At 43.1% G+C, this 26079-nt stretch overlaps 1 protein-coding gene across 2 annotated transcripts; it reads left to right on the top strand.

Annotated features, from left to right (window-relative positions):
- Positions 1-25404, top strand: SOD2 (superoxide dismutase 2). 2 transcript variants are annotated; one of them, XM_075597094.1, is made up of 6 exons: positions 1-211; positions 12436-12581; positions 18576-18778; positions 21635-21751; positions 23914-24093; positions 24907-25404. In XM_075597094.1, the coding sequence occupies exons 3-6, from the start codon at positions 18691-18693 to the stop codon at positions 25050-25052; spliced, it is 531 nt and encodes a 176-aa protein (XP_075453209.1). In that variant the 5' UTR covers positions 1-211; positions 12436-12581; positions 18576-18690; the 3' UTR covers positions 25053-25404. The 2 variants fall into 2 exon arrangements, with proteins under 2 accessions (XP_075453209.1, XP_075453208.1); XM_075597093.1 differs by lacking the exon at positions 12436-12581.
- Positions 25405-26079: the final 675 nt, after the last annotated feature.

Genomic DNA, 26079 nt, shown 5'->3' with positions numbered 1-26079 from the left:
GCAGGAGGTGGAGACAGTGAGAGAGGACAAGGGCAGAAAGATAGTCACCTATATACACAGTGACAGGCAATTGGCTGTATTGCCTTTGCTGTGCAACTGCTAATCTTTTGGTGTTGTGGTCCTTGCTTCTTTTCTGGAGCAGACTTGTTTGCTGTTTGATCCAGTATCCCACCACGTTAAACATGCTTTGCAGGCTCACTTTGTGTGGCAGGTGAGTTTTTCCTGCTTAAAGCTGGGGGAGGAGTGTATGGCTTTCCTCTGTTTACCACACCATGTATGTATATCTTTATTTATATAGGCCCACGGTGTACTCTGCGCTTTACAAACACAATACAGGGAATTATAATAATACAATAAGTGCAGCAAAGTCAGACAATCCCTGCCCCAGAGAGCTTACAATCTAAGTGGGTAAATGCACCTTTCACCCTCTAACTGTTTAAATGTAAGGTTACTTCAGGTTGTAAGTTGCTAACTTTTATTCTTCCCTCTATGCTTTTGATTTGTCCTCCTATCCACTTGTGTATTTTGCATTTTAATAGCGGCTGCTTTTCATGTAGTAAATAGAGGTTTTATAGGGGGCTACCTATTAAAGAGAAGGGCTACTAGCAAATCTGTATAGGCTTTACCAAATGAACAGAGATTTAAGCTAAACATTCACTATTTTTGGCAGATGTAACTAGAAACCAAATACTAGTTTGTAACCTTCCCCATTTTCAGTGCTGTCCTACAGGAATACATTACTTGTACTATATATATATATATATTTTTTAACCTATTAATGCCAGAGGGGCCAGCAACACATTTAATTCTTTGGGATATGATGTTGGATTTTTTAATTAAATTGTGTTGCTGGTTCATCTGGCAATGAAGGGGTTAAAGCAGCAGAACATGATAGATATATCTATCTCTGGAACTGAACTGTGTTAACTTCAGCTCCTGGGACCACTGCTTCCCGAGATACTTATTCCTGTAAAGGGTTCCGTTAGCAGCCACGCAGGTTTACAGCTACCGGTCACCGCCATTTCGATAGCCCTAAACAGCCCAGCCAGAGCTGCTACTGGCACCCCTACGGAGGTAAGTATCTCAGGAAGCAGTGGGTCCCCTGAGCTGACAACACGGTTCAACTCCTTCCCACCTACAATACTTAAAAAAAAAATAATAATAATAAAAATAAACGAAAGCTGAATTGCTGCATTAAAGAGTACTTGGGTAGCTACCTATTTGATTCTTATTAGTAATACCGACTGTGAGTCCTTTAAAGCTGCAGTTCTGTCATTATCCTGCATGTGTGTTTTTTTAAATAAATCAGTTCTGTCGTAAGAAAAAATACTTTTAGCATTTTCTGTTTTTAAAAAAACAACTTTGAAAGACCAATTTTCTTGTATTCTATTTTAACAACCATTTGCTACGGCACTGCCCCTTCATGTCCTGTCACAAGCCCTGGCACACCCCTTTGTCAGCCCTGCCCTCCCTCTAGCACATGTCAGTGCAGGAGTGCTCATGAATATTCATGAGCTTCCACTGAGTGACAGAAGCAGAAGAAAAACATATCCCTTCACTAATGATGTCACCAAATTTCGCCGATCAATACATGGGGAACGAATTGACTGGCAGCTATACAGTTCTTTAGGTAAGTAGAGATTGCCCACATGAAACTATTGAAGTAAAAAAAATAATTAAAAAAAAAAAAAGTCTGAACTGCAGCTTTAAATTACATTATAACCTGTCAAAGGCTGGTGATCATTTACCAATGCAGTTAAATAAACTGGAGGCCCACACTGAAATGATTAATAGCTACCATGCACAAGCACTTGCTGGTCTCCTTGCTTTCCATTGTGTACAGTAAATGACATATTTTATCTTATGTTGCGTGAGTGACATACACTTCTGTCTCAATGACGTTTGATCTAGTAATGTTCAGTGGTCTGATACAACAATTTTAAAGAGGTGGTTAAATCCAAACAGGTATGCCACAGGCTTTTGTATCGGTGAAAGCATTCAATATGTGAATATAAGATGTTTTGAAGCACACTAATGTTTTAGGAACAGTTAACTTGCATTTTTGAAATAGTCGTTGCAGTGTGTAATGACCGTGTTGTGCAAGCCAAGATGCAGCTAACCTGTATTTTTGGATATGATCTAGTTATACGATAACCCCCCTCTTGCTTTAAACAAATACACAACCTGAAAAAGTTTTTCTTTGTAATTTAGTTCATTTCAAATGCAGAACGTTTAACGCATCCTTAAAAAAAAAAAGTTAATATACAGGTAGCAAGCAAAATAAGCAGCTATTCAAGTCCGTACAATTTTCACATACATTTAAGCGTGGGTTACGTTACGGCATAATTTTTTTTTTTTTTAACCCATTGCCTGCCAGGGGGCCAGTGCACAATGGCTAAGGCCGCAAACAAAAGGCCTTACCTCAATGAGGATGGCCATAGAGCGTGCGATGGACCGGCCAATTTTCGCGCAAAAACATTTTTCATTTTGTTGCACGACGGCCGGGTCACATGCGTGGTTAAGCCAATGAGGGCAAAGCGCTCACGTGATGTTCTGACACGCCTCCCCGTTGTCTCCTCCTCCACATCTACACTATATCCGCAGCCTACGGCTGGTCAATCTCTCTCTCTGTCTCCAAATGAGCACACAATGTGTCAACTTTTTAACCTACCCAGCCTAGAAATATTTCAAGTCAAGTATAGACCAACCTCATACTGACGATACCCATCAAGGTTGAAACATATCTGTGAGTGGTTTGTACTTGCTTTGCTAGTCCCATGCTGTGCTTAAAAACTGTGTGAACGGCGATGCATCAGATTAAATGGGCTCCATGTGAATGGATATTCCAGGCAAAAGGTGACACATTGTGTGCTCATTTGCATGTAATTTCCCAGAATCCCGTGCAGTGAGAACACAATATGCTAGATGATAATGGTTGAAAGGCACGGTTGCAGACCTGTCTAAGACATGTGAATGTGCTCACAAGTGATATTCTTTATTAGCTATATGCTAACGGTGGAGCTTTTCTGTCGACTTATTTTACCAACCAATACTTAAAATATCAGGCCGTATGTTTTAATAACCAGCACCAGCTGTCTGTGATCATGCGCATATACTCACTGTCTGCGCATGCGCCGTTATATGCGGCCCGCGTTGCCATGGCAACCCGCTACTGAAGCCAGAAGGCATATCATATGAGCCAGAGAATATACTAAGGCAATCTACATACACAACCCAACCCCACTATATGAGGCTTTAGGTCGCAAAGAATAGAACTCGTCTACGTTACAGGTAAAGTCGAAGTGATAGATGGTCACTGCTCCCTTGAACTGCACCAAGCTTTAGATCAGCGGTGCGCAAACTGGGGGGCGCGCCCCCCTGGGGGGGCGCAAGATTGTTTAGGGGGGGCGCAGGAAGCAGCGGCGATTTTGCCAGGAGCAGAGGGAAAAAAGCCGTCTGCAGCTGCAATTTTTCTTTTGGCCATTAGGTGGCGCTGTGCTGCGCTACAGTACACAGCAGCATTTTGTTGCTTCCTGCTTCCTGCGTGTGTGACATGGGGAGAGGGGGTGAGTGAGACTGGGACATGGGGGGGGGGGGGTGAGTGAGACTGGGACATGGGGGGGGGGGGTGAGTGAGACTGGGACATGGGGGGGGGGGGGTGAGTGAGACTGGGACATGGGGGGGGGGGGGGTGAGTGAGACTGGGACATGGGGGGGGGGGGTGAGTGAGACTGGGACATGGGGGGGAGTGAGACTGGGACATGGGGGGGGGGTGAGTGAGACTGGGACATGGGGGGGGAGTGAGACTGGGACATGGGGGGGGGGGTGAGTGAGACTGGGACATGGGGGGGGGGGGGTGAGACTGGGACATGGGGGGGGTGAGACTGGGACATGGGGGGGTGAGACTGGGACATGGGGGGGGTGAGACTGGGACATGGGGGAGTGAGACTGGGACATGGGGGAGTGAGACTGGGACATGGGGGAGTGAGACTGGGACATGGGGGGGTGAGACTGGGACATGGGGGGGAGTGAGACTGGCACATGGGGGGGGAGTGAGACTGGCACATGGGGGGGGAGTGAGACTGGCACATGGGGGGGGGAGTGAGACTGGGACATGGGGGGGGAGTGAGACTGGGACATGGGGGGGGAGTGAGACTGGGACATGGGGGGGGGGGGGGACTGGGACATGTGGGGGGAGTGAGACTGGGACATGGGGGGGGAGTGAGACTGGGACATGGGGGGGGGAGTGAGACTGGGACATGGGGGGGTGGGAGAGTGAGACTGGGACATGGGGGAGTGAGTGTGAGACTGGGACATGGGGGAGTGAGTGTGAGACTGAGGCATGGGGAGGGTGTGAGTGACATGAGGGGGGTGAGAGTGTGAGATGGGGAGGGGGGTGAGAGTGAGTGTGACATGGGGAGGGGGGGTGAAAGAGCTACATGGGGATGGGGATGAGAGAGACATTGGTGGGAGGGAGGGAGACACTGGCAGGAGGGAGAGAGACACACAATGGCTGGAGGGAGAGTGTGAGAGAGACACCGGGTGGAGGGAGAAACAATAGCTGGTTGGAGAGTGCAAGAGAGACACTGGGGGGAGGGAGAGGCAATGGCTGGAAGGAGAGTGAGAGACAATGGAGGGAGAGGGACACTAGGGGGAGGGAGAAAGAAAGAGACACACAGGGGGAGGGAAAGAGAGTGGGGGGAGACACTGAGGGGAGGGATAGAGAGGGACTGGAGGGGGAGTGAGAAATACAGGGAGTTGGAGAGACTGGAAGAGGAGTGTGAGACTGGAAGAGGGGAGAGAGTGAGAGACAATGGGGGGAGGGAGAGAGTGAGAGACAATGGGGGGAGGGAGAAAGAGACACACACTGGGGGGAGGGAAAGAGAGTGGGGGGGGGAGGGGGAGACACTGAGGGGAGGAATAGAGAGGGACTGGAGGGGGAGTGAGAAATACAGGGAGAGACTGGAAGAGGTTAGAGAGGTCCTGAGGTGTTCTAATGTGGCGGGAAGAGAGAGATTAATAATACAGCAGAAATGGGAACGCTATTAGACAAATATTATAATATTTATTTTTAAGTTATGTAATTTGTGCTATAAATACTTTTTTTGTAGACGCGTGGCGGGGGCGTTACAAAGCTGGTTCGCCCTCAATGGCTGAACCAGCTCACGTGCGCTGACGTCATGTGATTTTGATTACATCAGGCAGGGGGGGCCCGAGAAATTTCATGGATGAAAAGGGGGGCTCGGCATAAAAAGTTTGCTCACCCCTGCTTTAGATTATAAAGTCGGCTTTATTGAAACAAAATGCTGAACATCACAGAAAGGAACACTCTGACGCGTTTCATCCCGACTTGGACAACGGTCGGTTAAGGGCAGCAGTCTGTGTATTCATTTTGAGCTTACAAGTGGCGTGTCTGTGGACATGTCATCTTGTACCTCTAGTACTCTGTCTGCATTCTATCCCCCGCCCCGGTAGTAAGTCCTTACACGCTACCCTTTTCTATCACTCATTACTTCAGTATACTTGCAGTGATACCCCTTCCCTTGTGGACATTTGCATTGGTGTAGGTGTTGCTAACTACCTACACATGGTTCTGTAGCATCGGATCCATTGGGGTTTATTCCCCATTTTTTCTACATTCGTCTACGTTACACACCGCGCTGAGCAACACAGTAACTGCTGAAAATAATTGGGCATGTATGCCATGAATCCGCGCATGCGCTACTGGCCACATCGCGCGTTGCCATAGCAACAGATATAAACAACCGCACATAAACAGATAAGGACCAGGATGGATTACCAAATTGCCCTGCTTGTATTAGTCATGGAGTTAGTCACCTGACATCACTACTGTACGTGCATATCGCCCTACACCCCAATAAAATACTGTAACAATATCAACATGAACAATAATAAATAAATACACATGCTACAGACATGTTAGAACTTATGTCAATGTGAACATTTGGTCAAGTCAATGAACAATGAAGGTATATAATAAGGCAGACTGCTATAAGACTCCCAAGGTTATTATAATAAATGGTATAGTAATCAAGGTATCCCTTTATGGGCATCCTGGTTTATTATCCAAAACTGTCCTATATGAACAAGTAATGTAAACTTGTAGCTGTGGACAGAACATCGCTGTCCCGGCTAACATAATAGTGTAATTGTTGTTCTCATGTAGGTGAACATATATATATACCAGCATTATGTGACCATTTCAGTGTTAAACGCAAATCACGAACTAAGGGGAAAGGGGGGAGGGGAAGGAGAACCCTCGCTACTGCTGGGCTGGAGATGACTGGAGTGGAGGTGCTGCTATCAGGGGGAATAATGATACGACAGCTATATAGCGGGTGCTCAAAATATCAGCCTGAGGTATGTCTGTGCTAAAAATGGGCTGCCCAGCCTTGACAAAGCAGTAACTAGCGAAACGTACGTCGGCGATTGATGACGTCATTACGTCAGATGGGCGGGACATGCGCTTGCGATCGGAGCGCTTCCTATCCCCAGCAGCCCTCGATATGGGGCTCTGCTACTGCAGCATTTTGTTAATAGATTTTTAGCACAGACATACCTCAGGCTGATATTTTGAGCACCCGCTATATAGCTGAAGGTGCCCGGCCATGCTTTAAGAGGTACGTCTGCTCTCTAAGGACGAATGAACCCCGTGACTTGCACATATTCCATGTTAACAGGCACTACTTGTGTTCTGTGATAGGAGCCACTGACTTTGCCTTTCACACTGATTGGATGCATATACATGTTCCAGGCTAACAGACACAATTGTGATTTCTCATGATTTTCATGTTAACAGGCACTACTTGTGTACTGTGATAGGAGCCACCGACTTTACATTTCACACTGTCAGGATGCACACATGAACATGTTTCACGCTAACTGGCATGATTGGTGCACCGTGAGAGCAGCAACTACCCTGCCCTCCACGTTATCTGGATATATGCACTGGTACTGCAGGGTCTTAACCTTTTGATCTTCACATGTTAACAGGCACTACATGTGTACTGTCATAGCAATTACTGACTCTTGGACCTTTGCAATACAGGTGGCTACCGTGTTCATGCATGTGCGAACATATGTGATTACACTCCTGGCGTAGCCTACGGTAACATCACTCCACACAGATTGTGGGGCTGTTGCAAAAACTTATGGTTAGCCTGATATGCTATATATGTGCACCCTAGGAGACTAGACAGTACTCCCTATATAGGACTGCTCACATACAAGATTCTCACGTGTATGTATGCACTACTTGTATACTGAATTGATTCGCATGTGACATCTTACTGACCTTCACGTCATTGGGCTTCATAGTTATTCACTGTGACTATTTACCTCCATACGTAACAGCCCACACCACTATCTCAGGTGCACCACTTACCATATACTGCGGTGGTGTCCCCTAGCACTCTAGGTAGTGGGTGGCAGCCATTATTAGGCTCTTTAAGAGTTTAGATAGCACAGTGACTTTCATTTTGGTTCATCCTTCCTTCATTTTAATTCGCTGTATACTGGCTTACAGTAGTATAACACTGGACTCACAGCGTTCCCCCATTATTTTAACCTTCTGAGTTACGACTCAATTAAACTTGTATATTTTATGGTTCACTCACTCCTCCCTTTCAACACTATCATTGTAGTACACCAGCTTATAACTAGTGGTTGAGTGCTCTCCTTGGGGCTCTTGCTCTTTTGTTGTTAAACGCAAATCATACAGGTAATTCTACTTAGAAAAAACCATATACAGCGTGATAAGAGCTAAAAAAAAAAAGGGGGCCGAGTATGTGCGCTGAAAAAAAGATTGTGAGCAAGGAGAAAAGTGCAGATAATACAATACTGAGATAAAACGTTAGCAACAACGTAAAAAGGGAATATCTTTCCTAATTCATATAAAAAATGTCAGTTAATTACAAAAAACAACCGAGCTTCAGATCTTCATTCAATCTAAAAGGAGCCATTGTTTTGAGATCATAAATTAATCTGGCCTCTTGTTGGAGCAAAATTGTACCCCTATCCCCTCCAAGGGCATCGGTTGGACCTGAAAGATAGGCATACATCTCATAGTTGCCAATGAATGGCGTTGTAATTTGAAGTGACGAGCAACAGGTAAGTGCTTGAGATCCTCGTTCACGGTACTGCTCTGCAGAGCTTTCCTAATAGTGGACCGATGTATGGCAATCCTCTCTTTTAACATCCGTGTAGTCTTGCCAATATAATGTAATCCACACGGATATATATATATATACACACACACAAATGTAAATACAACTGTATGCTCATCTGCATGTCTTAGGCAGGTCTGCACCCCCACCTTTCCCCATTATCACACAGCACTTCCACTGCAGCAAGGGATTCTGGGAAATGACATGCAAATGAGCACACAGTGACACTTTTTGCTTCAAAAACCATTTTTAACATGGTTCCCTATAGGCTTAAGCTTGCTGCATGGTCACAGCTTTGAGCACATACCCAGAAAACCACCCACAATTGGTCTCATCAGTGTGGGTTTGATTATATATATATATATATATATATATATATATATATATATATATATATATATAATAAAGAGGGGGTGTCACTTGCCTATGAAATGTCCTTCTCAAAACACACTGAAAAACCAACCCTTCCTGTTTTTGTTTGTCTGTTTACAAATGCACTTATTTTTGTGTATACAGAATAAATGCCTAAATACTGTTTATGGGGAATTGACTGTTCTTGGATTATATGGGTACAATAACAAAGTACAGGTAAACCCCGTTATAACGCGCCTCGTTATACCACGATTCGGTTATAACGCGTTTTTTTTTGCACACTGCACACACTCTCACTGCACACACTGCACACACGCTGCACACTGCACACACACTGCTCACTGCTCACACTGCACACGCTGCACACTGCACACAACACACACTCTCACTGCACCCACTGCTCACTGCACCCACTGCACTCACTGCACCCACTGCACACTGCACACAACACACACTCTCACTGCACACACTGCTCACTGCACACAGCGCACACACACTGCACACACACTGCACACACACTGCACACACTCTCACTGCACACACTCTCACTGCACACACTCACTGCACACACTCTCACTGCACACACTCTCACTGCACACAGCACTCAGATGTCAGCAGCCCACCCCCCCTCACATGTCAGAAGCCCACCCCCCCCTCACATGTCAGCAGCCCCCCCCTCCTCACATGTCAGCAGCCCCCCCCCTCATGTCAGCAGCCCACCCCTCCCTCACATGTCAGCAGCCCACCCCCCCTCACATGTCAGCAGCCCACCCCCCCCTCACATGTCAGCAGCCCACCCCCCCCTCGCCATGGGAAGGCAGCATGAATCATGTACTGCCCTGCCTGAGGCACCCCTTTAAACCCTTCTCCTGCCCAAGGGTACCTGCAGATTACTGCCTGGCCTATTGTGTCCTTCAGCCGCCATTTTAACACCACACACACACGCACACACACACACACACACACACACACACACACACACACACACACACACACACACACACACACACACACACACACACACACACACACACATATATATAACAGGAAAAACTAAAAAGGTTTAATTCATCAAACAGGCATCAGGGTTAGAACACAAGAAAAACTGGAGCAACGTTTCGGACCTCACGGTCCTTTATCAAGCCCCTACAGCAGTCTGGGTCTATATATAGTGCATCTAATCTCTCAGTTTGGCGCCAATACACTGAAATCCTCCAATGGTGGCTCAACTAGGACAACAAGGCAAACCTCTCTGTGGAAGCACACACTACACTATCCTGCAGATCAATATCAAATGCAGGGGCTATACCAATAATATGCTGCCATAAGCTCAAACACACAGCTGCACATAGATATACTGTACCACAACTAGAATACATAATCTATTTAGCCCTCAGATCCCCGTTTTAACATCACTCCATTTCAGTTTGTTTACAAAAGCTGCACATGCGCACGCACATGATCTAATGCAGGCTCACACTCCCAGATCGCCTAGGCCACGACAAATGCTGCCAGACAGTGTGTCAGCTTATGCCACACCCCCCCCATTCTCAAACCAAGAGAGAACAGCCCACAGGGGAGAAGGGGAGGGAAAACGGAGAGTTATGCCCACAAGGGGGGAGACAAACAAGTCAGAATAATCATGGAAGGGAGAACACAGTAACTACATTGCAGTGATATATCCCTGAAACTTCCTATGGGTATAGCCACCGATATGTACATCACCTAAAAATAAGGAGGGGAAAAATAAATGTTGGTGTACTCGCCCCGTTTCCCGCTGCCATCTCCTGTCCCGCGGGCTGTCACGCGGTGACAAGGGGAAGCACGGACCGGAGGGACATTCCCGCTCCCATCTCCTTCACCGCGGGCTGTCACGCGGGGACCGGAGGGACATCCCCGCTGCCATCTCCTTCACTGCGGGCTGTCACGCGGTGACAGGGGGAAGCGGGGACCGGAGGGACATCCCCGCTTCCATCTCCTTCACCGCGGGCTGTCACGCGGGGACCGGAGGGACATCCCCGCTCCCATCTCCTTCACCGCGGGCTGTCACGCGGGGACCGGAGGGACATCCCCGCTGCCATCTCCTTCACTGCGGGCTGTCACGCGGGGACCGGAGGGACATCCCCGCTCCCATCTCCTTCACCGCGGGCTGTCACGCGGGGACCGGAGGGACATCCCCGCTGCCATCTCCTTCACTGCGGGCTGTCACGCGGGGACCGGAGGGACATCCCCGCTCCCATCTCCTTCACCGCGGGCTGTCACGCGGGGACCGGAGGGACATCCCCGCTGCCATCTCCTTCACTGCGGGCTGTCACGCGGTGACAGGGGGAAGCGGGGACCGGAGGGACATCCCCGCTCCCATCTCCTTCACCGCGGGCTGTCACGCGGGGACCGGAGGGACATCCCCGCTCCCATCTCCTTCACCGCGGGCTGTCACGCGGGGACCGGAGGGACATCCCCGCTGCCATCTCCTTCACTGCGGGCTGTCACGCGGTGACAGGGGGAAGCGGGGACCGGAGGGACATCCCCGCTCCCATCTCCTGTCCCGCGGGGTGAAGGGTGCTGCTGGAGGGAGAGGATGATGATGCGCCGATGCGGCGGCCATTTTTTTTCCGCGACCCCGTTACTAACGCGGTGGTCTCGGGGTGGACCCCGAGGACCGCATTATAACGGGGTTAACCTGTACTTCAAGTATAACTTTAAACTTTTGTCTCTTGAAGAAGGAAACCTGCCTGAGAATGTTAATGTATTGATTGTAAAATAAGAATAATTGGAACCATGGAGCTCCTGAAATGTTCAATTTCCAACTCCCCCGATTATGTTTACTGGTGTAGTAAGCAAGTTTGCTCCTGTATGAACAACTATAACAACTATAACAGCAAAATTTCGCTGCAGATACTTTAGATTGACATGAGGTGCAATGTCACCTGCACTTTGAATTCTCTGGAACCGGAGTGTCCCAGCACTGAAAATAGTGCACTTCAGTCTCTCTGGGTCCAATTATGTAAAGGATTGCTGCTTGTCATATGCCTGGTACTGCATGGGTCCTGGCACGGCAGAGGCTCTTATGACATGCCAGGTACATCATGGGGACATGCTCATTTTCTACAGTAGAACCCGCTCCACTTTTGTTTCCGGCACATGGGCGTCAGTCACAAGGATCAATTACATGAACCAGAAGTGCTTCTAGGCTGGTGACACCTGTGTTGCTGGATCCCCAGTGCTATAAAACTTAAACCTGTCACGACCATTGGTTCATTTTGATCCCAGGCGGGACTGTACTTTTCACGTAAAATTCTCTTGCTGGTGGATAGAACTAATTCCCTCAAGGGTTATGAGGGTTTTTAACAGTACCTGTTGTCTGGGATTCAGCACCAACTTTCATTAGAATCTGAACAGTGAAAAGGGCCCATAACGTCCAAAGGGCAGCGAGGTTAAGCATAAAAGTTGCTAAATACATGCTGACTAACTTTTTTTTTAACTTTCTTTAAAAAGCATTCAGTTTTTTAATGCACATTTAATGCTGCCTCAATCGTTTTAATATTGCAATTGCTGCAGCACTCTCCCTATTTTCAGATTAGCCTCTTGTAGTACTGCATTAGTAGCATATTACTTATGTTTTATCTGTGCTTTTCAGGGTATGTATTCTGGGTGTGGTAAATTTCACTTTAAATTACCTTATTTTGTATGTTGTTGTAAAAAATAAATTAAAAAAAAAGATGGATATCTCGCAAAAGAATGACATGGGGGTGGGGGAACTAACATAGATTATTATGTCTGATGAGATGTCACGTGTGAGTGGGATTGGATCTGGAACGCTGTCTTGATCTCTGGCGTTCTGGGACTGGTTTTTCTTCAACACTTGTCTTTTGTTGCAGGATTCACACCATCTCAGAATGGACTGGTTCTCGATTTCAAATGGACATCATATGGGACTAGATATATTGAAAAACAAATATAGTGTAGCACAGTTTATTAAAAGATATAAAACCCTATAAACATACAGGTTATACACTCACACGTGGTAAGTTATAAAAAGGCAGTTGGAGAATTTTTATTCAAGCTGAGTCTCTCACTCTCAGCTCGTGCCCCGATCAGCCAGTGTCCGTTTTATACTAGGCTATAACCTGATTTTAGAAATCTGCTGGAGACTTGCTGTTCTGTGCACCGGCGTCTGTTCTCCCTGACCGCCGAACACTTCCGCATCACGTCTTTCTCCCAGTATCTCGAGATCTCACCTGCACACTGAGTCGCTTCCAATCCGTTCTCGGTTGGGGCTCTCTCTCCTCCTACTTTGTTACCGCCAGTCACTAATCACCCGACGTTTCACCGTTAAGGCTTCTTCATGGGTTAATGATGGCGTATCTGTCCCTACCTTATTTATTGGCACCTTCCTATTGGTTCCCATGAATATGAATAAAGATTTGCATGAAAACATTCTTACATATAAGAAACACAAAATTAGAACCCTTATTGAATAAAGAACAGAAGATTATTGTTAGAGACATATATATTTATAATAGATACTTGCTAGTTATATGCAATCGGTGTGTCCTATTATTAAACCCATCTTAAAGCTGCAGTTCAGTCAATATCCTGCATGTGTGTTTTTTTTAATAAATCAGTTTTGTAGTAAGAAAAAATACTTTTAGCATTTTCTGTTTTTAAAAAAACAACTTTGAAAGACCAATTTTCTTGTATTCTATTTTAACAGCCATTTGCTAAGGCACTGACCCTTCATGTCCTGTCACAAGCTCTGGCACACCCCTTTGTCAGCCCTGCCCTCCCTCTAGCACATGTCAGTGCAGGAATGCTCATGAATATTCATGAGCTTCCACTGACAGACAAGCAGATTGTAAACAAATCCCAGCTTTTAATATGTCACCAAATTTCGACCTATCAATACATGGAGAACGAATTGACCTGCAGCTATACAGTTCTTTAGGTAATTAGAGATTGCACACATGAAACTATTGAAGTAAAAAAATAAATGTGTAAAAAAACAAAAACAAAAAACAAAAAAAAGACTGAACTGCAGCTTTAATTAGCTATATAGGGTACCCTATTAAAAAACATATGTATCATAGCATTACCACTAGTTCATACTGTGTGTGTGTGTGTGTGTGTGTGTGTGTGTATATGTGTAATACTACAATAGATACAGTATATAATTTAGTGTCACATGAGACCAGATTCAACTATGGCTATTATACTGTACTTGATTGAGGTAAACTATACACAGTATCACTACATAAGTTAAGTAGGATACTGTTTCACTATCAAAATAGAGGGACAGCCTATTGCTATTTGATATTGTAAGAATGGAAAGAATTAACATAGGGAATGATATCTAATCTATAGCAAGAGCTTGTCGTGTAAATATATATAACCCATCATTATTTAGTTTATTTACAACATAAGTGATATCTTAAATTGCACAATTCATAACAGAATCCATACTTTGGACTAGGTGCAAAAGAGAAATACTATATGGATATTTAACCCATGGATTTCTGAAATATTAAATACATATATAGTATCAATCTTGAATCACACAAAATGGTTTTATATAACTTTTATTGATTCCTATAGCCAATCACAGACACAGGCTATAATAGAGAGGGAAAAAAAGAAACGACCTGACCAATAGCAAATCAATATAGTTTGAGACATAGTTTGGATTATATTGAAATGTATCCCAATTGTATTGCTCTATAGAGCACCAAGGGGTAGTGATGTAATGGCACATCACACATATCACATGGTATATTGTGTGATTTAAGACACAGAAACATATCAGTACAAAAATACTACATAACAATAGATATTTCTGAAATTCCTGAATAGCACATTCATAATAATGACAATCTGGGAATCAAGTATATAATATATTATGAGATTATAAACAGAAGAACATGATGGCAGCAAACAATTCCTTAACATTGATTGTCTCTCTATAATCTTATAAACAGCACAGTCATAACGACAACAGTTTAGGAATCCAAGCACTTTATATCAATCCCGTAGGAAAGACCCCAGATCAATATCGATATTTAGACCTTGTCAAGAGATCTGGATAATTTTGTTTCCTACTCTCCATTTGGATTTGATTTTCTCTATCCCTATAGATTTCAATCCCTTGGGGTCTTAGGAGTGAGGTTCATTAAAGTGCTTGGATAAGCTAATGCTGAAGGAAACCTTTTTCAATATTTGTAATGTGCTAAGCTATCCTGACCTTCAATTAGCGTGCGGTACGACCTACATATTGTTTATTGCAGGGACACTGCAGCACATAGATTATATGATGTGAGTTACAATCTATTAGATCGTCAATTTCAAAAGTTTTCTTCGTCACTTCAGATTGCACATTTTTGAAAGTGTAGTTGAATTTGGGTGTAGTTTACACCATTTACAACTTAAACATTTATAGAAACCCTGTTATATTATTCCTCCTTGATATTTCTTTCTAAGGCAACTATGAGCCACACTTTGCTTTACAATTAGGTGCCTTTGTAAATATAACTTGTGACCTTGTTGATAAAATCTTATGTAAGATTGGGTCGTTATGCAAGATTTCCCAATGTTTTTTTTGTATAATCTTTCTTATTTGTGGTGCCCTACTGTTGTACTGTTATGAATGGTATGGATATTTTTCCCTCTTCTCCTTTTTTTTTTACCCCTCTTTCTTTATATTGGATCAGCTCCGTATAAAGACCCAATTTGACATCAGATTTTACCAACAAGGTCACAAGTTATATTTACAAAGGCACCTAATTTTAAAGCAAAGTGTGGCTCATACTTGCCTTAGAAAGGAATATCAAGGAGGAATAATATAACACAAGGTTTCTATAAATGTTTAAGTTGTAAATGGTGTAAATTACACCCAAATTCAACAAAATCATTCAAAAATGTGCAATATATAAAATCATGCCAGAGAGTAATTGTAATGTTCCAATGGATGTTAATCCTATGTATTCCATTGCTAATTGTTCTTTTTTTGGTTATATGCACTATGTCTAGGGTGCAATATACAATTATGAACCCTACTAATGTATCTGTCTAAATGAAGATTTTCCCCTTCGTATGAAGTCCAGTTTACAAATTCTACGTTAATAATTGTGTGATTCAAAATTGATACTATATATGTATTTAATATTTCCGAAATCGCTGGGTTAAATATCCATTTAGGATTTATCTTTTGCACCTAGTCCAAATTATGGATTCTGTTATGAATTGTGCGATTTAAGATAATATCACTTATGTTGTAAATTAACTTAATATTGATAGGATATACAGTACTGTGTATGTATGTATATATATATATATGTGTATATATATATATATATATATATATATATATATATATATATATATATAAATATATATATAGTATCACTACATACTGTATGTTAAGTAGGGTACTGTTTCACTATCAGAAATAGAGGGACAGCCTATTGCTATTCGATATAGTAAGAATGGAAAGTATTAACATAGGGAATTATATCTAATCTATAGCAAGAGCTTGTATCGTGTGTGTGTGTATATATGTATATATATATATGTGTGTGTGTGTGTGTATATATATATATATATATATACACACACACACACACATGATACAAGCTCTTGCTATAGATTAGATATAATTCCATATGTTAATACTTCCCATTCTTACTATATCGAATAGCAATAGGCTGTCCCTCTATTTCTGATAGTGAAACAGTATCCTACTTAACATACAGTATGTAGTGATACTGTGTATAGTTTGCCTCAATCTAGTATAATAGCCATAGTTGAATCTGGTCTGCATGTTTGACTCTAAAGTATATATCTAATGTAATGACCTATATATATCTATCTATCACTTTGATATTGGCAACACTACACATGGTATGAACTAGTGGTAATGCTATGATATGTTTTTCAATAGGGAAACCATATAAAGCTCATAAAATGGGATTTAATAATATGACACACCGATTGGGTTCTCGGGATTTACAGGGGGTCCGCGCCCTTTATCAGACTGACAACCATTCTGAAAATTCCAGGAGGGGAGAGGAACCTAATAACAATTAAGAATGGAACACCCTCTCATCTTCTTTCGAATTTACAATCCACCCTCCGTGGATTCGGAGATCTATCAGGATATAAAGTCAATATAGGAAAGTCGGAAGCGTTAAATCTAACATTAACGGAAAGGGAGGTTGAGGTTCTCAAAGGCCATTTTGACTACAAGTGGAAAAAGACCCATTTAAAATATCTGGGGATTCACCTCACCAGAGATTACAATTCACTATATATAAAAGAACTAACCTGAGCCTTTTTATAAGATATAAAAAAAGATTTCAAGTCTGGAATTGCCACTGTATCTCCTGGTTAGGGCGTATAACTGCGGTTAAGATGAATATCCTCCCTCTGAACTGTTTCCAGACATTTCCAATATCTGTCCCACATACAAATATAAAAAAATTCAAAATCGAATTATGCAATTTATTTCGAATACCAAGAATAGCCAGATCAATTATGTTGGAGTCTAATGAAAGATGTGGTTTGACAGTACCAAATATTTAAAAATATTATATAGCCCTTCATTTGAGACAGATGTTGTACTGGCACTCCCTGGGAGGTACTTTATGCTTCGGTGGATTTGGAGAGCTCACTAAAAAGCCTGGTCGGTCTGCCTTCTTTGCTATGGTCGTACCCAGGGTTGGTATTGGGAGACAGTCTGACCCGGTGGTAATCGGATTCACCCTAAAAATCTGGCAGCTAGCAAAAAAAAAAAACATATATAAAGTTATGTTAACTCAATCCAGGCCCCTGTTTGGTAACCCAGGGCTTCTGCCGGGGTTCTAGGGTCAGTGTTTTGAAATCTGGAGATAGAGAGGGATCCTAGAGACGGGAGATTTATTAGAAAAAGACAAGCTGATGTCTTTTGAGGAATTGATGAGAAAAGACGGTCTACCTCTAACTGAGATGTTCAAATATATGCAGGTCTGACATTTTGTCCGGTAGGGTTTCCATGAGGAGGAATTCCCTAGATACACACGATTCGAAGATCTGTGCAAAACAAAAAAATACCAAAAGGGTCTGATGTCATCTCTCTACCAAGGTTTAATCCCTCAAAAGGATACCCCGGTCCATAAATATATGTACAGTATCAGTGGGCACTGGACTTCCAGACTGAAATAACAAGAGAGGACTGGGAAGATATTTGGGAGAATGCAGGTGAAACCTTTTTGGATAGTGACAAAAGAGAATATTTACAATATTCTGCTAGGTTGGTATTGCACCCCCAAAAGGTTAAAGCAAATGTTCCAGGAGTCTTCTGATAGATGCTGGAGGGGTAGGGGACAGATAGGGGATCTAGCGCATATTTGGTGGTTTTGTCCAATAATGCAGATATATTGGAGGACAGTTCTGAAATTGATAGAAGATATGACGGGGATCAAGATGTCGTTAGATCTAGTTTTAATCATTCTGGCTAAGCCCATGGACGTATATCACTACACAGTTAAATTGATTCTGCATATCCTAACGTTGGCTAGATGCGCTGTAGCAGCAGCGTGGAAGAAGACACTTCCGCCCTCCAGAAGAGAGATTATTAGAAAGGTTAATGATGTCTAACTAATGGAGGAACTCCCCTCATTTCTGAACCATACCACAAGAAAGTTTGATAGAGTTTGGGAACCCTGGGATGTGGGATAAATATGTGATTTTAATAGAAAGGAGGATATCTGGGAGTGAGGAGAATATGATGTTGTTTATAAAATGTCGTACGTGTTGTAATGTGACTGTAAGAATTGTTACAAAATGGTGGTTCCTCCCCCCCCCCTTTTTTTTCTTCCTTCTGTACCCCTCCCTTTCCCATTTATATTTTAATAAAAATATCAGGTAAAAAAAAGTGTTACACGATGTTGCATGAGTAAGTGCTTTCACTTTTAACACTACACAAAGTGCTTTTGTCTTCTGTTTTTTAGGATTTCTGGTCTGAAAAGTAAATCTTGTCTTTTCTGTGCAGGGCGAGCCTTAGACTAGCTCCAGCCTTAGGATGTTTGGCTTCCAGACAAAAGCATACTCTCCCCGACCTACCTTATGATTACGGTGCACTTCAGCCCCATATTAATGCAGAAATCATGCAGCTCCACCATAGCAAACACCATGCAACTTATGTGAACAACTTGAATATTGCAGAGGAGAAATATGCTGAGGCTCTGGCTAAAGGTATGTGCTGAACGAAAGAAGCACCACTCCTTACATGCAGTGGTCCTAGAATTATGACATTGCGATCATTGGCAGGTTGCACACAAAGCAAACCCATTCAAAAAGCTCAATCCTACGATAATCCACAATTCACAGCACCAAGTTTTTAGGTGGAGACTCCGCCCAAACCCGTTTCCTGGCTTTTCGCTGATGTTACACACAAAATCTGTTTTACAGTGTCAAATCTGCAAACTGATTTTGGTCGGTTTTAATCCGTGCGGATTCATCAAAATCTGCCATTGGATACAACCCGTGGACGGATTTGTAGAATCGAATCCGTTGGCAGATTCTTAGGAATTTCACCAAAACGGATTGCTGAATCCGCGGATTGGATTCTACAAATCCATCCGCGGAGTGTATTGGTAATAATGATAAAAAAAATTTGCCTTTTTTTGACATTGGTCCACTGAAATCTGCAGACCAAAGAAACCAGCCTATCCGCTGCGGATCCAAAATCACATTTTTTTCCCCTAACATATCTCTACTTTTAGGGTTCCAATGCATTGCAAAACCCTTCCTGCGCTAATAGTGTCAAAACAGGAGCGTCAGTGATTATATTATTTTAATACAATGTGTGTGTGTTTAGATTCTGTTATAGTGATCTACTTCCTTGCTGACTGCCCAGCTTTTCCTGTTTGTAATTCTATGGAAAAAAACCTCATTATGGGACACTTTTGGCCAGTCTGAAAAATTACACGGTGGAATAAACCATAAAATAAACATCCTTTTGCATGTGTTTGTCTTACGTTTTTCTGTTTCACCATTGTTTCCTAAAGTAAAATGACTAAAGAATAACCCTCAGCCACCACAAAGCACCAGTACAATGTGTCTGAAGAGGAGATTACACAAGCGCTCCTCAAATTAAAACTAAACAGCCAACGTGGACCTGATTTACTGCAATCTAATTTCTTAAGACTTGGTGCCCCAGCCATTGCCAAACCAATACCTTCCATAGTCAACTTTATTCTGTCTGCAGGCGATATCCATAAGACCTGGAAAACTGCCAGAGTTGTCCCAATTTTAAAAAGTGGGGACAAAAACACTGTTTCAAACTACAGGCCAATCTCTCTTCTATCAATACTATCCAAAGTCATGGAAAAACGTGTCCACTCCCAATTAAGCGATTACTATACCAAGACAAATTTCCCTATCCAATTCCAGTATGGCTTTCGCCCCAAACATTCCACGGTAACTACCCTGCTAAAAGTTTGCAGTGAGAGTCCGTGTGGAATGAAACTCACTTGTGCAATATTCCTACATTTTTGCAAAGGCTTTTGATACTGTTGACCATGTTATCTTGCTTGACAAACTCCAGTGCTCTGGAATAGGGAAGCATGCTTTAAACTGGTTTTATTCCTACCTATCAGGTAGATCCCAACATGTGTCCATCTCGGGCTCTAACTTCAACCCCTTGGATATCACCTGTGGTGTCCTGCAAGGTTCTGTTCTGGGCCCCCTACTCTTCTCAGTGTTAATGATCTTCCTACAGCTAAGGAAGCTTCAATACACGTTTACAGATGACATAATCTTATATGCACACAGCCATAGCCTCTCCGACCTTGAACACATACTTCAATCTGACTTTTTGAGACTCAAACTGGATTTCCCAAAACAAACTGTTTTTAAACACTGACCAGACTAACAATGGTATTTGGGACCAAGGCTAAATTTTTAAAGCTTCCAATGACTGAGCTCCAGATCAGAACCAACGCTAACACCACCCGAACTCCTGTTACGAGTTTTAAATGCTTGGGCATATGGCTTGACTCCCATTTAACATTTGTGATGCACATTGATACCCTGATATCCAAAACCTTTGCCAAACTAGGTCTACTTTACAGGAAGTAAACACAATACTTTGCCTGGGAGAACCTACTGTTGAGGATCCTGGGAGATCCGTTGCCGGCTGAGCAGCAGCAAAGACTTGCGGCTAGTATTGCATTATTATTTTCTATGTGTGTACTATTGCCGCCTACAGACGTCTATTTTAGATTCCCACAAGCTTTTGGTACTATTGTGATTAAAAGCGTATCGCACAGCAGATGCTAATGCCAATTATCGACTATGGGGACATAGTATACGGCTCGGCACCCCAAACCCACCTTGGCAAACGTGATACCCTCTACAATTCAATATGCCGTTTTGTTCTCCAATACAACTACAACACACATCACTGCGAAATGCTCAAGGAACTAGATTGGTCATCACTTGAGTCATCTCTCCTGTCTTGCCTTCACTTTCTGGGCAAGCTACCCATCTATCTGAACAAGCTCCTCACCCCTACCACATGCAGCACTTATCGTCTGAGATCTGACTCCAAAATACTGTTCATGCTCCCAAGGTTCAGCAAAGTATCTGGCCGCTCCTCCTTCTCTTACCGTGCACCCCTAAAGTGGAACAATCTACCTGAGACTCTGAAAGCCACCACCAGTCTAAGTTCTTTCAAAACTAAAACTGTCTCACATTTTAATATGGTCTATAACTGTTACATACGCCTATAATATATATATATTATCTTTAGCTGTGCATGCAATGTCTTGTATATAATGTATACCCTGTTCACTTATGTAACTATGTATTTGTAACCATGTATTATTTGTCATCATAATTATGCCCAGAACATACTTGAAAATGAGAGGTAACACTCAATGTATTACTTATTGGTAAAACATTTTATAAATAAATGTATTAAACCCCAAATATTTCCTCCTCTGGCATTTTAGTAGCAAATATGTGCTCTGCGAGAAATACACTGTATATTCAATAAAGGTCAATGAGGCCTCTTCACCATTGATTGTTTGTTTATTATATTTGCAGGGGATGTGACCGCTCAGATCTCTCTTCAACCTGCACTGAGGTTTAATGGAGGGGGGCATATAAATCACACGATTTTCTGGACAAACCTCTCTCCCAGTGGTGGGGGAGAACCAAGAGGTCAGTATGTATGTAGAGATAGTGTTGTGATTCATATGTTTTTGTATGTTATTATCTCCCCTAATAAGGTACAACCACAACTAAGGTGAAATTTGCTTATTGGAGTACTGTAAAAATGATTAATTTTTTTCCCCCTCCCCCATTCGGTACTGTGAATGTCCATGTCATCAGTTATATATATTTTATTTCTATAACTGATGACACAGATGTTCACAGGACCTGATGGGAAAACAATTATAGATTGTCACGGGAGACCAGTACTTTTAACACCTTTTTTTTTTTTTTTTTTTTACCTTCCGGGATCAATTCACTATGCAGGACATGATGGTGGAATAAAATGGGGTTTATTCTGGTAAAACCAGCAGACATACAATGAAACACTAAATACAGGTAATAAACGCTTAACTGGAGGTCTGAGGGGAGTCTCTAGCCTCAGTAGGTGCAGGAAAGCTTACCCTGTCCACTCCACATCCAGGAACACCACGGTACAATCTACAGGATAGATACCTGGCTTTCCCCGCTGGCCAGGTCTCCGTTGAAAGTTAGAACTTGGCCGCGATCTGAGAACTTGCCCTCAGCTAAGCTTCTCCGGCACATCCATGCCGAGTGCTCTGCTATTCGGAGCAAAGCACTTTCAAAAAGCCCGCCAGCGCTTCACTGTACTAAGTGTCAGGATTGTCGTGTTCTCTAATCGGGCAGTCCCCTTACATGGGATACAGAGGTCTATGTTCAACATGGAAAGGGGGCTGGCGGCCAATCGGAGAACGAATTGTAACTGCAACAGCCAGGCATGAGCTGGAGGCTCGACTTGCTGCACGCGTCGGAGAAGGTGGAGTATCGAGGGGCTCGGGTAGCCGGCAAGCGGGAAATTTGAACTGGCCAATGGGAACAGTGCCTACGAGCAACGGCTTCCCCTTGTCTGCCCCATATCTCCCACTGGGTAGGCTCCACGCAGTCTGGGAGAACAGAGGCTCCCCCGCGGGGAGTCTTTGTCTCTGGACATGGTACTTCGCCCTTCCCCGCTCACCCAATGGCCCGACACCTCTTGACTCCCATCCTCCCCTTTGATCCACCATCTCTACGAGGGCACCTCGACTGGTCGAATTACCGAGGCTGCCCCATAGAGATGAATACACATTTTTAAAGTACATTTTTTTTTTTTTCTATAACTTGGGCTGTAAAACTTGGCCTCAGCCAAGTTTTAAAATCAAGTTTTGAGATCTTGCTGGCAGGGAAAACAGTATTTCATAGGGGGGTACTAAGGTGCATATACGTCCCCGCAAATAAGACGTGATTTGCATGTGAAATTATGGGACAACCAATAATGTTGCCCCAAAACATTTTACACACACTTTAAAAAAAAAAAAAAAAAAATAAACTTTTTGCCCCCCAGTATCCCCTATTAAAGTCCTGTTCCCGAAGTCCCAGTTCTGTACCTAGGATGGATGAGTGGTACCAAACGCACACATTGTTTTTAGGGGTTACTAGCCAGGCTTCACCTTTTATTATGAAGGCTGGCTACCCCCACCGTCACATAGATATAGAGGTATATGTATATATACATACACTCCGTATTAAAATGGTAACACCTTATCTTTTTTTCTTTAGTTCTTTTCTTGCAGTACTTGAAACACTATCTGGACCCCCGTAGCAACAAGAGAATGTGTCCATTGGATATAATATAGCCGCTGGTTTCACCCACACTCCACCAACCAATAGAAAGCTGCGACATAGAGAGGTTACGTTGTGGCTTCCTCTATTGGGTGACTTCGGCAGCCATATTGATTTTTTCTTTTTTTTTCTTTTCTTTTTATAATACCTGCAAGTGACAGATCTCATATCTCAGGAAGCACTGGTCCTGGGTATCAGCTCTTAGAGCTCCCCTGGTTCAGGTGCCATCATTTAAAAATAGATCTGTGGGAACTGCTGCGTTAAATTCTCTAATTAGAAGTTACAGTAATGCATATCTTAATAGCTGTATTGGATGCATTCTATTAAAATAGAAGTTAGATCAGTGACTTAGCTTTTATCTTTTTTTAAACAATAATATTACAGGCCAGGAGTTACATACAAAAGGTCTGTTTTTTTTTGTTTTCCTACCCTTCTATTCTAGGCAACATTTTACCTGTTCTTTCATCTACCTGTATTTCTCATTTAAACAGGTGAACTTCTGGAGGCTATTCAACGTGACTTTGGCTCATTTGAGAAGTTGAAGGAGAAGATGACTGCTCTGTCAGTAGGAGTCCAAGGATCAGGATGGGCCTGGCTGGGTTACAACAAAGACTCCAATCGCCTGCAAGCGCTTGCCTGTGCTAATCAGGACCCTTTGCAAGGAACAACAGGTAAGACCATAAACGATAAATAATTCACAATAGAAGATGCACCTTGTAAGTATCAGCAGCCTCTGCAACATATTAGCAACATATTCAAAGGCAGAGTCACAATACTCTTGTACTTACAATTGTCATAATTAGAAAGAGTTGTATTTATAAAACGTATTCCCAAAGAACTGCAAGAAACTTCAGAGGCTTCCTGCTATTGAATCCCTGCAGTGCAGTTTGGAATTGTTGCTTTTGTTTGCAGCTTCTGGTGGTTGGAGGCTTCTCTGACTCCGAAAGAGAAACCAATCTATAATTCTTAACCAATCGCATATGCTGCTAGATTTTAATAACTGGCGGGTGCACCTTTTGGAGGTGAAAACTCATTCAAGTGAACAGTGTATTCTGCGTGGAAAGTCGCTTGTGCTAGTTGCTGAATCTAGCAGAGGGATCCTCTGTATTCAATACATTAATTTATTCCGTGCATTTAAGGCTAACACCTTAATCACTGCGCCACACTTTCTCTGGCAGGAATATAAATGTTTAGGGTGTAATCATTAATCATTTAGCCTGCCCAAGTGCAGCGAGGTATGAGTACAGGATAAAGTATGGAACAAGCCGTACAACTCATGAGCCTTATAAAACTTGTCAGCATAAACATTGGGAAAAGAAACAAAAACATAATGCATTTATCAAAAAAGGCATCTCTTACTTACTTGTTGCCATAAACATTGACTGAATACAATTTTGTTTTTGCACCTCTGACAGCGAAGGGTTAAACATGCATTTTCAATGGAAAATTGTATTGTGATTATGTTTTCATATGCTGTTCCCCAGGTCTTATTCCTCTTCTCGGAATCGATGTATGGGAGCATGCTTACTACTTGCAGTATAAAAATGTGAGACCAGACTATCTGAAAGCCATCTGGAACGTCATCAACTGGGTGAATGTAAAAGAGAGATTTGAGTCTTGCAAGAAATAAAGCTGTTGATTTTATCCCCCGGTCCGTCCTAGAACCTGTAAGCACTTAAAAGCCACTGTGATTTGTAGCTGCGCTTCAGATACTCCAGTCAGCAGGTTGGCTTAGGAAAGTTATGACAAAAGCAATAACGCTATGTTAGTGTAGGTTTCTCACTTATCTCAAACAAAAAGCACTTCTCTGTTACTTCATCGATATGGAATTTTTGCAACGCAGGAAAAGACTCTTAATTTAATTAATGGAGTTGTTGCATTGGCCTTTTTTCACACCTAAATATCCATGTCTGGATTGTCAATGAGCTGAATTCCATTACTATGTTTTGATGATGCATTAAAGTCTACAGTGGCAATTAAAATATGGAGTCCTTTGATATTTGTGGAAATTCTTTGGGAAAACATGAACATTTAACGGCCAAGGCACATCCTCTTTGTCCTAAACAAAACAATCCATGTTTTTTGAAGTGAAACTTCTTTGCTGGCATCTCCCAAACGAAAATTTCCCATGCAGTCAATTGCCTTCATAGTGAGTGATGTCCATCACGGAAGTGATGTCACTGCTGGCAGAAGAGGCCATCAGCGACGTCAGTGTTGCCAGCTTGCAACAGCGCATGTGCAGACACCACCAGTCACGGGAGAGTCTCCCCTGCATTGAGCACAGGTATATGGTGCCGCCGTCACCCACCTACTCTCCTCACAGCATCTCTGACCGAGCCCCCCCCGGAGGAAGAGCACGAACCCTGGTCCCGAGCTTCTGTACCCTGGCTCACTGAGATCTCCCCGGCCGGGAGATGCGACATCCGGGCGCTGTGTCCCCACTGAGGGGGAGATGGGGCTGCTCTGCGCTGGGGGACTCAGACAGCTCGTGTCCGGTAACGAGAAGGAGGGCGGCGGCCCTGGATCTCTAGCTCTTGCAGTCAAACTTCTTTGCATCTTGGCATTGAAATTGTGTTTTGCTTTTTAATTAAAAACATCACAAATACAATTTCTGTGAAAAAAGACAGAGATTTCATTTAAAATGCGCGTGCTCGGCA

This window comes from Ascaphus truei, chromosome 4 (genome assembly GCF_040206685.1).
Source record: "Ascaphus truei isolate aAscTru1 chromosome 4, aAscTru1.hap1, whole genome shotgun sequence".
NCBI lineage: Eukaryota > Metazoa > Chordata > Amphibia > Anura > Ascaphidae > Ascaphus > Ascaphus truei.
The sequence above is the reverse complement of the archived record's forward strand: the minus strand, read 5'-3'. Positions and strand labels throughout refer to the sequence as shown.